Below are 17917 nucleotides of genomic sequence, written 5' to 3'. Positions count from 1 at the left end.
TTCCCAATAAGTGAACTTTGAATGTATAAACCTATGTACCCATACTTGGCATTTGATTGTCATGGTTTTGCTTATCCTATTAGAAAACATAAATATACTGTGTGCTACAAGTGTTCAGCAACAGCTAAACAAGTCACCTAAGATACCGAATAGTTATACTGAATTATTCACATTCAATCCATGGATTAAGATGTATTTGTTCAGTTTTTTGGCAAATAATTTCCAAAACAACCCAGCTGAAAAATAATATGCCTTTTGTAATCATATGCCTTACAGGGAAAGAAAACAGGCCTAAAGTAACTGACTGGCTTATGCAGAGCAAGTAATTCAATTTTGCAATAAACCTCTGCTAATGACATTAGCAGAAATGAAATTTAAAAAGAGGGACAGCATAGTGAAAGTATAGCAAACAGTTTACAATTAACATAAATCCTCTAGATAAGTGTATAACTAAACCCCTTTTTGCTTACGATATTTATCTGCTTGCTTTACTCTAATGTGCTTTTACAGGGATAGCTTTCCAAGAGGTGAGACTGGACAACAGGAAAAAAACCCAGTTAAGACAAATACATTATATTTTTAAATGAAAGTTAAAAGCTCATTTGATTTCTTCTCTATTCATGAGGAACAGCATGTTTAATTCACAGTAGAGCCTTTATATGTTCACCTTTGCATCACCTTGATGCAAGACTCATCAGTCTTGTGCACAACGAATCATTTCCAAATAGAATACCTACAGTTCTTCTCACATGTGATTTATATGGCATATGTAGAAAAATATATATTTTCAGGCTTTAAAATTCCATTTAAACCCAGAACCAAAGGAATTCCTGAATTAATGACATGTATTTCCTCCTTTTGATTTCTTTTCAAACACTGGTTGTCTTCTTTAAGCATAAACCACCCATAGAAGGTTCAAATGAAGCTGTCTTTTGGAATATTCAAGTCTATTGCCTTGGGGGCCACAGTTTATATCCAATATCGTGATGATTGTACTTTGAGCTGGATGTTTTAACAATGGCATGTTTTTCCATTAAAATATATCAGATCCATTTAACTGTCTGTTTGCTGTCATCAGCATAAAAGGATAATGCCAGAATTTGTAAATTTTTAAAAAACTCATTCAAAAAGGATTATTTCGTAGATTTTAAAAAGTGAGTTTTTTAAAGTTCTGATTAACACCCCACCCCAACATTTTATATTCTATACAAGGGTAATGGGTGTCAAGCTCTGAAAAAAATTTGCAAAAGACGTGGCCTCTTTCATAGCAGAGCAGAATGTTTGATCTGGTGCCTGTGGCTGACTGGATAATGCTAATGCCCTTAAGCAAAGGATGAAAGGGAAATTCCCATAGCTGCATTTGTTATCCTCTCTAGTGAAGTTAAATAAAAATTCTGAGCCTGAATTGTCTCTCCATGTTTACCAACTTTTCCCAGTGATGACCTCTGTAAGCTCTATAGAGACATGTTTACAAATTGGAAAACTGTGCAACTGTTAAGATTTATGTATAAGCAGCAAACATACTATATAGCACAATCTATGGGGATTCAAGATAAATATATTGTTCAAGTTATGACCTGCTGATTAGTAAATACAGTAAATTTACTGAGTTAAGAGAACACATAGCTGTTAATAAATTTAATACTTATCCTAGTAAGTGGTTATTGTAGGGGCATAAGCGGGGGAGTGCTGACCCAGCCCTTGACAGCTCACCAAAATTGTCTTAGTGGCATTTGGGCCTAAATAATTGTCCACCCCTGATTTAAGGTGAGATTGCCTGTTTAGTCACACTTTAAGTGTCATGCATTGATGTGGCCTAGGATTTAGATACTGTGAACAATACAAATGTTTACCTGTTAATGGTTGTTTCTGATTGTTTCTTCATTAGTGATCCTGCCTGTTGCAAATGAACGATATTAGTCTTTTCCTTTATAGTCTTGAAAATAAGTGTGGTCAAAATATAAACGTTTTGCCATTTGAAATAGTATTGAGTGGTATAAAATAGGCAGTTTGAAAAGATGCATAAGAAAATAACAATGATGAAAAAAAGTGCCAGTGGAGTACTGCATGATTTTGTAAACAGATGTGGTACTCTAAAGGCTAATACACCTTGGAGTGACATTCTGGACCATGTTGTACATCAGCTGGGAGAGCTGACCTACATTCTGTACTGTTAGTCAGAGCCATCATGTTAGAAGCACCCAGGCTTTTCTGAGCTAAACAGACCTGCTGTTATCAATGTCCATGCATAAGTTGTTCCATTAAAAGTTTAGTGGTTAAGAGTAATATTTTATAGAGAAATTTCTATCCAAACAGCTTAAAGGACATGCATTTGAAATACTAGTTATTTAAACTCCCAAGACCTTTGTAATGGCAGTAGATATTTTTATATTCATTTTTAAATGCACAAATTAAAGCATTTAGAGAGTGAGTAACTTGTCCAACATCATAGGATATGTCAGTGTAGTGAGAATAAATTTTGAATGGTTTGACCTCTCCAATTATTTGCTTCAATTAGTACTACAAATGCCCATAGTATTTGAATAATTGTAACTCAAGTTATGTACAATATGTATGAATTACTTAATAATTTCCATGTATAAAGTATAGATTAGTATAATCTGCCTTTCACCAATTATAATTCAGTACGGAGACCAGTAGACTATGGCCTTTATGAATGTTAGTGAATACAACCAGTGTATACAATGCTAGTTTATACAATCAGTACACAATTCACATTTAGTGCATCTTGGGGTCAGAGCCTGTTTCTCATTGCACTGGTTTTGTGCTACTTGTGAGAGATTCCCCAAGTATCAAGGAAGAGAAGTGGCTGTGCTTAATTACTACTAATTTTTGCTGTTACTTCTAGCAGTAGTAGGTGAAAAATTAAAACAAATGTATTTTTAAAAATAGGATAGTGCAGCCAACATTCCTGCTTTTCCAACCTGACTGTCCTGTATCTGTGTGTTCATATTTGAAGAAGATAGTTACATTTCAAGAACAGTGAATGCAGCACTTGCTAATGAAGAGGACCCGCATAGCTTTTACTGAATGAAAAAGTAAAATATGAATTTCAAGTGTATAAGTTAAATTCTGTTCTATGACTTGTTTTATAGCAATGTTACTTTCTTGATTTCTGTGGGGGTATTTGAAATGTATACAGTTGTAGCTGATGATAGAACCCTGCCTGTTTTGTGTAAATCAGTCTTGTGCTGATACTAGAGAATATATGGCATGTAGCTTAAAAAATAAGTATAATCTATATTAAAGTGATGCAACTTTTTTCTCTATCTAAACTTCACAGTACATTCATCTACAGATGGAATAGCCATACCATTTCCTCCCAATTCTTTTGCCCACCACCTCAAAGAGATCAAAAAAATATATTTTTATACTATATTCTGTGGAGTGGGTCAGAAGAGCTTATACTACTCTGCTCAAACTAAAACATAGTAGGGACATTAAGGTACATGTTGAGAATTGTGACATTATGATATAAAAAAGCAAAAAGAGAAAGCAGGCATGAGAACACATAATATCTGTTATCCCTGTTATGAGAGGAATTTATGTTTTAAAGAGAAGTTTTCATTTTTGAGAAATTTCACAAAAGCTTGTGAATCAGAGATGCCATGACCCCCTCCCCCTCCCACACACACTCACCATAGGCCTAATTCTGATGTGAATGGTGTTATACTAGAGCAACAGGAAAATTATGCTCATATTTTGCCTTGTTGTGCCACCAGTGGCATCTGTCAATTCCAGTTCTACAAACCTTTATAAATGGCTTTACTCACAAGGGGAACTCAGATGCTCATTTGTCTAATGGATTTCACTTTTAAAATTCGTGGAGGCATTAAGGTGCCTAAGGCCATGTGTAGATGAAACAAGGGGCATGTGTGCATGACACTTTAAAGTGGGCAAAATGCTTATGCACCACTTTAATGGTGTCAGTGTTTACACACGTTGATGGCATATTGCGCATTAATTCCAGCCACTGTAGGAAATTCGGTGACGTAATGCACATTAAATGACTTGGGGCGCAGCAAACTAAAACTCCTCCAAGCAATTTTAGCTTGCTGCCCCTACAGCCACAGAGTGAAGCAGTGGGCTCCGTGCAGCTCAGCGGTTCTGCATGAAGCCCTGCAGGCAGCCTGGGAAAGCAGCTCCAACCAAGAAAAGTGGTGAGCCTGATCTTCCCCCTCCCCCCGGAGCCTGCCTGCCTGAGCTGCATTGGGGTCCATTGCTTCCCTCTGTGGCTGTGGTGCTCCCCAGGACCACTTGAGCTGGCTGCCTGTGGGCAGGTGCTGCCTAGGTGGGTGCCACCACTGCTGCAGGGGGAAGCACCAGCCCCCACCACAGCCCAAGGATCACTGCGCCCGCCAGCAGCTCAACTTCCCATCCCCTCCTTTGGTAAGGCAGGTAAGTCAGCAGGGTGTGTGCATGACACAGGGGTTTTAAAGGGCCCTAAATTGAAACGGTGTTTTTAGAAACCCACCACTTCAAATTAGGGCCCCTGTTTTGTCTACACACACCCTATGAAAACTTATTCTTTAGCAAGGAACCATCTACTCTTACTAGCCAGTAGGAAGTAATAGTTCCCCTCTCAAGGATTTAGGCACTTAATGACCTTATTATACATTAATTCTGGGTGCATCCTGGAGCCTTTAACCACTGTACTGTCCACATATTAACACCTGAAATTAGTTTTAAACACACTTTGTGTCTTAAAGTTACGCCATGCCATGGCAGGTTTATGTCTGATCTGTGTTATCCAGCTCATGTTCCGTTAATGTGTGGTCTCTCCTCAGAGATGAGCAGCCCAACTTGCAGTCCTCCAGCATCTCAGGACACAGTGTTTCCTTCACCACTTTCCTTTTCTGTGTCACCATTCCCACCTCCAAGACACCCCAGGAAGCATGATGAGCACCCCTCAAACCCCAATCACAAATCCCAATTTATTAAAATCTGAGACCTCCTTCAATTTACTTCCTCTTTTATTTAATTCTTTTTTTACTTTTTATTTTATCCTTCAGTGGCTGACATCCTTCATTCACCACCCTACCCACACTCCCATTTCCTTTCCACATCCCATTTCATTACCCAGCCCCATCCATTAACTCTCCTCCTCCCAGCTTTGTGTTCTAAGTGAGACACTTAGGCTCTCTTCCTAATGGGATTTGAATCCACATCTCCCAAAAGAATGGCTTGACTATTGGACTGCAGGGTATTTTAGGGTGGGTCACTTCCAATTTCACCTGTGGAAATTGTTCTGTTTTGTGTCAATATTCAAATATACCCCTATCCTGTGATAAGTGGAAGTTAGAATGATGTAGTTTAGCTTCCATTGAAAGGGGAGTAAGTTATCATGGGTTACCTTCCACTCACTATAGGGTAATGGCCTGTTCACAGGTAGTTACCGTAGAGCAGCTGACATGCAGTAAAATCCTAACCTCTTTTGCTCCACAGCAAGTTATGTTTGATCATGCAGTGGGTACCCACTAAAGTTGGGCTATCTCCATGTATTTTGTAACTAAATGTGACTGTAGATCAGACCTTGGGACAAGGTAAATATATCATGACTTCAGTTTCATTATAATTATATCCTTATCAAACATGAAAATCTCATGGGTTGCTTGCAGACATTTAAAAAACCCTCAAAAACTGGTGCTTTCATTTAAACTCAGCGCATTCCCGTGGTGAGCCCAGCACATGCCCAGAAGAGGCATTGCATTAGTTAGACCGAGTTTGCTCACTGTCTGTATAGATAGGCTGCTTTAGTGGGAAAGGGGTTTGGTGCTTTTATCTAATAGCTGATTGAATCAGCTATTAGATAAAAGTGCCAAAAAACCCATTGAAGTACTGGATCTATACAGACATTGTAGAGCTGGGTTTAAGTAATGTGCTGCTTCTTCCGGTAAATTTTTTTTTTTTTTAAACATCTCCAAGCAACCATACATTCTGCAACTACATCAGAAGATGGTTAGTGCTTTTATTGCTTTAAGTGCTGTGTGTGAATATATGTATTAGTCTATTAAAATATATTACATTACTTTCATCTATTATATAAAATGCATCCTGATGGCTATAAATACCATTGAGATTCCAACCTGCTTATTTAGCTGTCATTTGATTAATAAATTTAAGGAGTAGGCTGACATGATAAAGTGATTAGACCAACCTAGCCACCCAGTGGTCTTTTAAAGCCAGGCTTGCTCATCTGTAATTTTATCTCATTAAGATAACTTTATAAATTAGAACCTTTTTTTTTCAAAGCTCTTACAAGAGATGATTAAAACTTCTTGATTTGCCAAACCAGTATATTTTATCATTTTACTTTCACAGCCTTACTGCAGTGGTTTTATTATGTTCCAGTGCAACAATGGAATGCATGCAGGGAAAATATTGGCTCCCTATGGTCAGTAGGGTCAAAAAGGTGTCAGAAATGACAGCATAACAAATTACACACTGCAATTATTTATTTCATTATGCTGTTTTTTGAGAAGTGGCCAGGCATGAAATACTCGCTGCCTGCTGCTCTCTGAGTGATTGGGATAAAATCCAGTGCTCATGGATAATTCCATTAGCCTCTTCTAAGGTATTTGCTCTTGCAGAGAACTTAGGGCTAGGTTTCCAAAGGCATTTAGGTACAAAGGATAATCCTTAGGGTTGTCTGTACACAAGTGCAGAGGCTGTTCCCATGCACTGTAATTATAGCACATCAGAGCGGACTTAATTAATCAAGTCTGCTGGAATATGGTAATTACTGCTCTCCAGGAGCCTCCCGCCTCTTGGGCATCAGCGTCCCCATGCTTCAAAATGGCGGTGGAGTTGTTTGAATTAAAGCTTGTTTGACAAGCTTTAGTTCAAGCATCTCCACTGTCATTTTGAAGTGCAGGGACACTGATACACAAGATGCTGCAGTGCTTTAATTAGACCATCCCCCCGCCCCCATCCCCAGAGCATGAGTAAACATGCCTTCGGTGCTTAACCTGCATTGAAATCATATAAGTTAGGAGCCTACCCAGTTCAGGTGCTTTGAAAAGTCTCAGTAGGTACCCACCTATATATATAGGTGTCTAAATACTCCTGAAAATGTAGCCACTTGTGAATAGAAAGAACTGGGTGTATGCAGTGGTGATGAGACTTTTTCAGCTGTTATAAGTTTATGCTATCAGAGATACTGAAATGTAAGTGGGTGGTACTTGCCAAGGTAGCAGCATTTCAGTGAAGCAAAGGAAAAAGAAATAGGTTTTGCATTCTCTGCAGGCATTTTGTCATTATGCAGGTTTTGTAAGCAGTTGTAGATCCCCACAAGTATGCAGCAGAAATGGAATTTAATAATGTATTCAAGAGTCTAGCAAGTGTTCATGCTAAAAAAATGTGTTTTTGTTTAGTTTGCCTGGAAACATAAAAAGTATCTGTTATGTTAAATGGGTATAAAATTATTTTGGTGAAATTCTAGCTGACTAGAGAGCTTTCTATATAATCTACCTCTAGCTAACACAGGTCAAGTTTTAACCTATTTCCTACTTCAGATAGAACAACCAAGTATGCTGTTGCTAGTGTGCCTGTGAGGCACACTTGAAAAGGCATTATGCTAGTGTACTACTTCCATGGAATTTAGGGCATAGATAAAAGTAACAATTTTCACCCAATCTGGCCTCAAAAAGCAGTCTATAGCCATGACCGAACACAAGTGCACAGCTACAGACAGGTTAAAAAATGACCAATTGGGTGAAAGTTTGAACCCTCATTGCATGAGGGTTCAGATGGAGATATTTTAAAACACAGCATCTTCTGTAATTTGTGCCTGCCTGCCTGCCTGCTAGCCTGTCACTGTTTTCAGAATTTGAGGGGGGTAAAGGGAATCAAGGGAGTTTAATCTGGGGGGGTTTCAGCCCCCAATGGAGGGTGGGGAGGATATATTGGAGACTCCCTACCTCACCCCCACAGTGTGGGCTGGGGAACCCCTAGAATGAGCTCCCTCTGCTCCCTTTCTCCCCTCCCATTCTGAAAATTTTGCAGCCTTGCAGGGAGGCAGGGCCATTGCTAGGGAAAGCAGAATACAGGCTGCAGCCAGCAAATAGATTCCCCTCCCGCCTGGAACCACCTGTGAACCTCTGTTTGTTTCAGGGGATCCTTGTAACTCGGAACGCTTGCAATGCATTCTCAGTTACAGGGGGGAGCTGCATTTCTGTCTGCACCCCTACTCACAATTTATCTTGTTTGAGAACAGAAAGCAAGCAGCAGCTTAATGAACTAAATCAAAGCAGAATATGGTTGAGAGTGTTCTATTTAATTATTACTTTTAAAAAATTAAGGGGTATTTGGGGTAGTACATATTGCTGAAGAATGAATCGTCTCTCAGAAACCCCCCTGAGTCAATTTTAAATATATATATTTTTAAAGAATCTCAAGTTAAATAAACTTTTCACTGACTCAACTATGTCCAGGTTTCAAAATGTTTTGAGTTTCAAAGCAGCCCAGTGGTGGGAGGCAGGAGAGAGCCAGGGTTGTCTCTGAGCAGCTCCACCGCCCCATGTAGCTCAGCCCATCAGGGAGCGCAGCCCAGGCTCTCCTGCCTCCGGGCTGCACTCTGTGGGGCTGACGGAGCCAACTGGAGGGCAGTGCTGGCTCTGCCCACCTCCTGTCAGCGGGCTATGCTCTGATTGGCTCTGTCAGCCCCACAGAGCACAGCCCAGCAGCGAGAGGTGAGCAGAGCCGGCACTGCGTACTGATTGGCTCCGCCAGCCTCATGGAGCTCAGCCTGGCGGTGGGAGGCAGAGCGCCAGCTCTGCCCACCTCCTGCCACCAGGCTGTGCTTTGATCAGAGCACAGCACTGGCTCTGCTAGCCTCCTGCTGCTGGGAGAGCCGGCATAGTACAAGCAGATAAGCATGGGCCTGCTCCACAGCAGCATAGCTATGTCTGTACCATCTGTGCTCCTGGAAAAAGCAGGCAGGGGCCTGAAAGCTATAAGACCCCACAGTGCATCTAGTCTCTGAGGAATCCAGGTTAACAAGTTTCTTGCACAAAGCTAGAAGCCTAGAATTCCTGGCACAGGCTTCAAGGTCTGTGCCCTGGGGTAGCCTTTCTATACAGTCTATATGGGGCTTAGGGACAGCAGAGCTTTCAGACTCCTGGGTTGCTCAACCTAGTCAGTAGCAATTGATTTACAAGAAATAGTTTTCATTTTAGAAATAGGGTTAACACATTTTAAAGTGTTCTGTTTTCTTTTTCTTTTTTCCTTTTTTCCTTTCATTTTCTTTCTTTTAAGAAAAGTTCAAATACATTAAATTCTGAATGTAGGTCAGTTCTACCTGTACATCATGGAGTCCATAAACTTACCTACAGACTAGTTTATAAATACTTTAATCACTGTGGTCATTTACAGTTTTCTCTAAAAAATATAGGTCATTGTCGGGGAAATTTTATATTAAGCTAGGTAGACTTTTTTCTTAGTGTCTGTAGGGTGATTTATATAATTTTGCACTTCTAGATAACAATAGTTGATTGTTCAGACAATCGCATTAGCCACACATTCACAGGCTGTTTATATATAGGATCTCTCCAGAATGTTTTTCTTTGTTATATTGAAGTGCACTTGTTTTTTGTGGGTTATATCAAGCATTGTTCACTTGCAGTTAGTAGTACTTAAGATCTTTGGAGCAGTATTGCAAGAGAGGCTCTATCTGAGGAACTCAGATGTATAAAACACTAACCTCTAAGGTTTAAATCAAATGAGCTCCCTCTGCTCTCTTTCACCCCTCCCATTCCGAAATGCAGCCACATCAGTCATTTTGTTTTATGTAAAAGGATTGACACATGATAGGGTTCATGCTTCACAGTCTAATAGTCAGTTCAGGAAACTTGAAGAGCGAGTTTTCCTTGCAAGGAAAGACTGCTTAATCCTATTTGTTGTTGCTGTTTGTTCAATAAATTTTTCAGTTTTCCCATTTATTCATTTCATTTTGGTTTTGGTTCATTTAACCTTCAGAAAAATATTTGTGCTGTCTATTGCTGAGAGAGGGAAAGCTCCAGCAGCATATCGTTGCATTTTTCTCTTACTGTTTGGCTATGATGTCTGTAATAATAAATGTATCCATTTGAAATAGAAGTGATTAAGTTCTTTCTGAAATGTCTTCTAGAACAAAGCATTAGCTTTTCTTTAAAAGGGCAGATATTGCTACAGAGAGCATTTAATCTAGCCAAGGACAAAGTGTTATACTTAAACAGCATTTACCCTTTTTCTCATATCTGTGAAGCAGCCAGGATATCTGCATTCAAGTGTTTTGGGTTCTAAACTTTCAAAAAAATAATTATCTGTAGAAACTTTGTACAGTTCAGTGGATGACTGGAAATACTGTGAGATCTTTAAAAACACCCTATTACACTGTCAATTTACTGAGAGTTATGCTTTTGTATTTCAGAATCCCAAAAATTCAATGAAGGTACTGGTAAGGGGTATGACTGCACTAGGGCTTGCATGCTAGCCTTTCATCTCTGGAGGCATCAATCCAAATCTCTTTACACGCCACAAGTAAAAATAAATGTAATGCTCTCACATTAATCCCCATTTTGTTTGCTTCACAAATTATTATGAGGTCTGGTGTGACTGATATTCTCTCTTTAAAAGAAGCCCAAATATATAGGAATTGAGGACACTGTCATTCAAGGCTGAAGTACGTTGACAGAATAGAGTATAGCCTCATATTTGAAACAGAAGGCAAAATGTGAACAGTGGGGTGTATTGGTAGATTTCAGTGAAAGAGTTTGCCTGTTACCTACATTACAATAACTCAGCTCATTGGGACAAAGTTTTTTTTTTTTCTGTTTATACAGCTTCTAGCACAATGGTGCCCTGGTACTACTGCAATACTATGGCGCCTCGTAATAGTGCAATACTCATAATAATACTACTAAGAATGATGATTGTAGTGATGATTTTTGGATCAAAGTAAATGCTAATCATTATACTAATTCAACAGGTCCCTGACAATAAGGTCTTCATGATTTAAAGTAAATAGGAAAGTTTAGTACAGTGTTTCTCAACCATTTTAGATTCAAGGCATTCCCTTGTTAGGCTTCTGGCACCCCGGTTAGACTCAAGGCACCCCATGAAAAAATGCCACCTCTGTTTTCAATCATTTCTTGACTACAGAAAAAAATAATAGAGCAGTTTTTCTGTTGCAAAGAACTCAGAAAGCCCACAGTAGGACAGAATATTTTTAACACTATGGATTCTTGTTTGAAATCTTTAGCTGTCTATACACATGCTCAGAGTTGGGTAGGGGAAGTTTTAATTAGAGCAGTTCCCTGACAACTGCTCAGATTAAAAAAACTCACAGTTCTATGTATTAAATCTACCCTCTCTTTCCCCCCACATTTCAAAATGGCTGGGGGGGGGTACTTTAACTAAACCTCAGCAAATGAGTTTTAGTTAAAGTGCCCCCACTACCATTTTGAAATGTGGGTGGGCTTAATACATGTGATCGTGGGGAGACGCTGGAGCATTCTAATTAGAACGTGAACAAGCACATCTAGAGACAGCCTTTGGGTTTATCTTGTGAATCATTTTTTCCATGCTGAGCAGTGCTGTGGCACCCTGGTTGAAAATCACTGGTCTAGAGCAGCATTTCTCAACCCATGGGTCATGACCCAAAAATGGGTCACAAGAATATTTAAAAGGGTCACAAATAAGTGCCAGACAAACACAGGCTTCCCCTTACAGGCTGGATGAAGGTAAGTATAAGGGGAGCAGAGGTTAGAGGGTCAGGGCTTGAGGACTGTTGGAGTGGTGGGGGGGCAGTGTGTGTATGTGTGTGTGGAGGGGATGGATGCAGGGGAGGAAGGTGCTTGCTGGAACTTGGGGAAGGTAGCTGGGTGGCCAGGCGCTGAGCCTGCAGCAGGACAGGAGGGCTGGGGGGCTTTGGGCCAGGCACCAGCAAGGCCAGGAGGTGTGGGTCAGGACAAGCCATTAATCTTTGCAAATGTGTCCCAGGATGAAAAAGCTTGAGAACCAGTGGCCTAGAGTAACCTTTTGAGTTATTTAAAATATAAATTTAGGTCCTTTATAAAGTTTATATTCTTGAAAATCTAAACAAACTAATTGATGAGCAAATTAATCTGATTTAACTAATAAGAGAATTCAATCAAAGCATTAATTCCACTCCTTCAAAAAGACTGCGTGTTTTTTAAGATAAATTTATTCATAAAATTGATTATGTATGTCAGAGGTATATGCCATATTTATTTACTTATCAATGGAAAGTAATTTCTCTGAGTTATGTGTGCAAAAATGCAACCACAAATATATAACCTATCATAACCCCTAATGATAACAGCAATGCTTCTTTAAAGTCTAAAATGCAGTAACTATTATCTTCTATTACTAGAATTCCAGGACATGGAAGTAATACAAGTGAAATAACATATAATATATAAAACAGTAGTAGGATAAATGGTGCTAAAGGGTTTTTTTTTCTTTTTTTTTTTTCTTTTTTTATTCAGATTTGTGATAAAGAGTGGCATTACTACGTCGTCAATGTTGAATTTCCTGTGGTTACCTTATATATGGATGGTGCAACATATGAACCTTACCTTGTGACGAATGATTGGCCCATTCATCCATCACACATAGCTATGCAGCTAACTGTTGGTGCTTGTTGGCAAGGTAACACTACATAAAGTGCATAAAGTAGATATAAAGTTTTTAAATCTGATCCAAAGAGGGTTTTTCTTGTCTGCCTCTAATGTGAAGTACACCAAATTTACTGTTATTAATGAGTGGAATGGTTAATGAACCTAATTTTCCTTTCAGTTTCATGGGAGGATCTTCACAGAAGATAGTGCGATTTTTCAGACTAAAATTGGCCAGAGCCTGTATTTTCATTATCTAATAACACAGTTTGTGTTGTCTATAAGAATAAGATCTGATGCATATTAGATTTTGATAAGTCAGATAAAATTTACGATAATGAGATAATTATCATGGAGCCAATCTTTGCACTCCTGACCCTGGAAAGAAAGAACTATTTCATAACCAAGTGTATACAAACAGGATTAAGCTTAATAATTTAAGTATTAGAAAAATATTCTATTTTATTTATTCTATAAATGAAAAAAAATCAACCTTTTAGAATTAGAAGTTTAATTTACCTTGTGGTTTGGTAGGACAGTTGGTTTAATTTAACCAAGGTTTCTTTTAATTTGATAGTCTCTGTTTCTTATTTAGACTTTGCACAATATCTATGAAGCAACAATGCAAGCATCAACACATTCATTTACTGCTACTGTGGGAAAACAAGCTCAACTGCATTCTATATTTTACCTGGATCTGTGGAATCTAATAAGAACCAATATGTTTAAGGATTTGAAGAATTAGCCGTACTGAATAAGTGTATATGAATATGTGTTTCCATATTCTCCGAATTTCCTTGCTAAGGAAACTTCATTTTTATCCCACCATTCATAACTAGTCCTGAGTTCTATTAAGATTTAGGTCCTTTTAATTTGGGTCCTGTTAATTACTTCTATCTTTTTTTATTTACTTATTTTCATCACTTTCTAATACTAACATGTTTTCCCTGAAATTTCATCTTTTGAAACTGAGGAAAATCCTCTCCATTAACTTAGTGTTTACTAAAAAGGCCAAATTTTGATGCCTGTGAGGAATACAATTCTACTTTTATCCAGAGAGCAGATGCTGCATGAGCAACAGCTGTGCACATCTTCCTACACAACTATTTCCATGTGCCTTACTCTAGTTTTAATACAGTCACCTAAAGCAAAGAGAATAGGTTTCTCAGCTTCTTATCATGGCCTCTTTTCTGAAATTTCAAGAAAGGATAAGAATTAAAGCCAATTGTGATGCTGAATTTATGATATAAACCCACAAACAGCTGTATTCAAAAGTATTACATTGGGCCATCAAAAGACAGCAACCGGTAACAGTTTTCAGTTCTTTCTGGCTTAGTCTGCTTCATGGGCGACTGGTGCCTCCTGAATCAGGGGGCACTTGCCCCTCCAGCGGCCAGTCAGCGACCAGGGCGGTGGTCCCCCCACAACCAATTGCACCGATCCAGAAGTGCCAGGCGTGTGCCCAGAAGTGCGAGCAGAGCTTCTCTTGGTGTCCCCACTCCACAGCTGATGCTCTCAGGTGGAACAGTGCTCCCATCTGCCCCTCCTGCCCATTGCCTGAGCAGGGAACGCTGCCTGTCAAGGGGTGCACCAGCACTCTCAGGGAGTGTACATGGACCCCCATGTACCCCTTCCATAATAACCCCCGTCTGGTTATTATCCAGTGGCCTGTAGGATTTGATGCTTCAGTAGACAAGTTAGTTAATTCCCTACTCCCAAAACAGTCATACTTGTGTCCAGTTAAACATATGATACTAAATAATCAAAGGTCACTCTATAATAGTGCTTATGGTAATTCCACTGTAATATAAGGCCTTTAATGAGACATGGCTTAGAGCAGTTCTTAAAATGGTTAAAAAATGTCAAGGGGAGAATTATATATTACCTTGAATCAGGACAAAAATAAAGCCCTTTGAAATTTCACATGAAGCAAAATTTCAAAATGTTTTATTTGTAATCAATAGAAATATTCTGTTAAATTCAAAATGTTCATTTGCATTTTGACAGTTTTAAAATGCTTTGTTCAAAGTAAGTCAAATTTGAAATGAAATATTGAAACCTTTCTTTTAGGGGGGAAAAAAAGCAGAACATGTCATTAAAAAAAATGTCCAACTGAAAATTTGTCACCAAAAGAGGTACAATTCATGAAAGAAATGGTGTCGCCACATTTATATTCAGCATTTCATGGATATAAATTGTTTGAATTAAAACTTTAACAGGCTTACTGGGGAAAAAATAATCTCTGCCAATAAAAATACTTAATCTTTACATATTCAAAGTGATTGAGAAACATATCCTCATAGTAATATGTAGTGTATGTAAGCAGATTTGGGAAATGACAGAGTTGACTTGCTGAAACCCACAGATGGGACTCCTGTGTCAGTGCAAGGAACAGGAAACACACATTTCTGATTCTGGTCTCTTGGATGAATAAACATGCTTCTGTTTCATTTACTATGAAATTTACTTTATTCAAGGATCAAAACAGAGTCTTTTCTCCTTTTTATCAGAATCTCTAATATTGTCAGAACTCGATGTTAATCTCTTGCCTCAAAAAAACCAATCATTTTCTTTTTCGCTGTTTTTAACTGTGGTCTTCTTGTAACTGTGCATGGATGGCATCTACCAAAGTCAAACTGTTTTAAAAGCTATCCAGACCCAGAAACCAGAAGAAATAAGAGACTGTAGTCATTAGGTGACAGTATAACATGTACACGCATGTGCGTGCATGTGTGTGTGGGGGGGGGAGTAGAAGTATACAATGAAATCAAGGACTAAAGTTCTTAATGTACTTGTTAGCAAATACTAAGTAGAACATCTGTTTCTGCTATAAAAAATCTAACATTTTAGATAAAACAAAGTTCATTTCTTGCATGGAAAATGCAATCTATTTTCAGAGCTGTCTGTAGGCACGTGTGGGGCTCAGGGCATAGCCCGTGCAGGGCCAGGGGGGTGGCAAGCAGCCTGGAGCCCAGAGCTGGCAATGCATGGCAGCCATGGTGGGGCCTATGCAGCACTGTCTGTGGGGCCCCTCAAAGTGTGGGGCCCAGGGAGATCACCCTGATTCGCCTCCCCCCCCACCAACTAGAGATGGCCCTAGCTATTCTACTCTCTCATATTCCCTCTATAGGATTATGAGCCTGTTTCAGGTTAAGGGGGAGGGGAGTCTCTTTCAGAATGGACTTTTGCATCATCTACTTTGGCATTCTGACCGTGCTTACGTAAAATAGTATCACACATGTGCCTCCTACCCTGATCTAGAGGCACATCATGTAGGGGACTCAGAAAGAAACAAAAATTTCTCTTTATCATAAATATTTCCTGTTAATAACATTTCAGTTCCATAGTAATTCTTTCCTCCCTTTTTATAGTCTTGTTTATCATGTCCATTCTGAAGAGTTAGGGGAGTTATCTGTCTTTTTAGTCACTCACAAAATCTTATTTCTCCCTTCAGCTGTTCCAGTGAAATACAGGAAGTGCCAGGTTCTATTCTGGTCTTCTCTTGAGTCCAGAATTAACTATAGATCTTCATAATGAATGCTCTCTCACACCTCTTGTGTGATAAATTTTAGCTTTAGTCTTTGACATACCCAGGGTCCTATCTGTGTCAGCTAACTTGCTTTAGATTAAATTTCTGGAATTTTTCTTCCCATAGACCTGCATGAGGTTAGAAACCTTGGATTGCCTATATAAATCTGTCACTTTTTTTTTCTTGTCATGAATATCCCAGGCCCAGAGAGCCTAATTCTGATCCTCATTTTACAGAAGATTTGCAGAAATAAATGATTTCACCAAAACTGTTGTGGGCAATGAGAATTGCCCCCAAAACATCCATAGAACTTAAGCATATGTTACTATATCCTCTGCTTTTATCAGAAAGGCTTTTTCATTTTGCATTTCAAGATTGTAAGTAATTTTAGAGATTTAAGACCCTACATCTAATGTAGAGCTCACTGATATTTATTTTCTGTAGTTCCCTTCCATATTACTTCTTCAGGAACCAATTTTTGCAATGTACATCAGCCATGTATTTAGCTTCTGAGCACATTGGCAATGAGGTACTTTTTATGTCAGTCTATTCATGTCTAGTTTGGAATGTACACTTTTTAGCAGGATTCAATCATAGAAGATTGATATAATCAGCTTTAAAAAAGGCAAAATCTTGATGCAGCCATTTGGAGATTCGGACAAATTTAGCTCCGTTTTTAATAGGGTGTGATCTGGTTTCTACAGAGCTACATGGAACTTTTAATCCTTTTGGGGGTTTGGAGCAAGAATTTATGAAAATGAGTTAGTTTCACATTTCTGTTGGTGATTCTGAAAATGGTAGACAGAATTGACAAATATCTTATTTGCCATATTTTAATGAAAGCTTGAAAAACAAGGAAAAAATAAACAGCCAGCCAAACAAATACTCATGCCTTTTATTCTTTCTACCCCTTAGGCTTAGGACCCTACCAAATTCATGGCAGAAGCTGGGTGTGCTACAGCTCCTTGAATCTTTCAGGTACTCCTGTTTGCCACCCACCCCTTTCCTTCCCTCCGCAACTGGTGGAGGGAAGGAAAGGCGGGGGGTGGCACACAGCAGTACAGGGGGGTGGCACACAGGAGATTGGCAGGAAAGTGAAAACCACAATATTAATATGGTGCTGTCTTTGCCTCCCCACCAGTCAGCAGCAAGCAGTGGGACTGCTGGGCCCCTTAGCCAATCAGTGGCAGGAGGCAAAAAAAACCCCATACTTAACTTGTGTTTTTTGCCTCCCCACCTGTCAGGAGTGTGGCTCAAGTGGGGTCCCTCCGTCAGTCACCAGCAGTGGGGGGCAGGGGCGGGACCAACCTGGGAGATTTGAAAGATTAAAAGAGCCACAGCACACCTGACTTCCTCTGGGAATTCAGTAGGGCCCTACTTATGCTGCTCTGCAATACATAAGAACATTCTCTTTACTTTTTTTCTCCTTCTCCAAAAATATAATTAAAACGCTTTACACACAACTAACTTCTTAAAAGTTGTTATTGTTTTTTAACTTCTTGGTACCCTGAGTAGTAACATACTTCCTGAGCAGTCTCACTGAATTGAAAGTCATTGAACCTAGAAAAGGTACTACTGACAATAAGATACTACATGAACATGTTAGAGTAGAAGTACAAGTGTTTCTTAAATGATGAATTTGTATATGCTCATCAGTTATAATAGCTTTCTTTGCAGATAAGTAAGGAAATGAAATTGACCTATTGCATCTGTGCAAAAGGCCTTTCCTGATGAAAGCAATGGACTGACA

The 17917-nt window shown here is 39.1% G+C and overlaps 1 protein-coding gene across 1 annotated transcript in view; it reads left to right on the top strand.

Annotated features, from left to right (window-relative positions):
• The window catches only part of CLSTN2 (calsyntenin 2), a 520261-nt gene that overhangs the window by 446235 nt on the left and 56109 nt on the right, over positions 1 to 17917 (top strand). The window contains exon 9 of the mRNA XM_019532561.1: positions 12510 to 12672. Within this exon, the coding sequence (XP_019388106.1) occupies positions 12510 to 12672 (163 nt within the window). The remainder of the gene's footprint in view (positions 1 to 12509; positions 12673 to 17917) is intronic.

This window comes from Crocodylus porosus, unplaced genomic scaffold (genome assembly GCF_001723895.1).
Source record: "Crocodylus porosus isolate Cpor-Errol unplaced genomic scaffold, CroPor_comp1, whole genome shotgun sequence".
Classification (NCBI taxonomy): Eukaryota; Metazoa; Chordata; order Crocodylia; family Crocodylidae; genus Crocodylus; species Crocodylus porosus.
The sequence above is the reverse complement of the archived record's forward strand: the minus strand, read 5'-3'. Positions and strand labels throughout refer to the sequence as shown.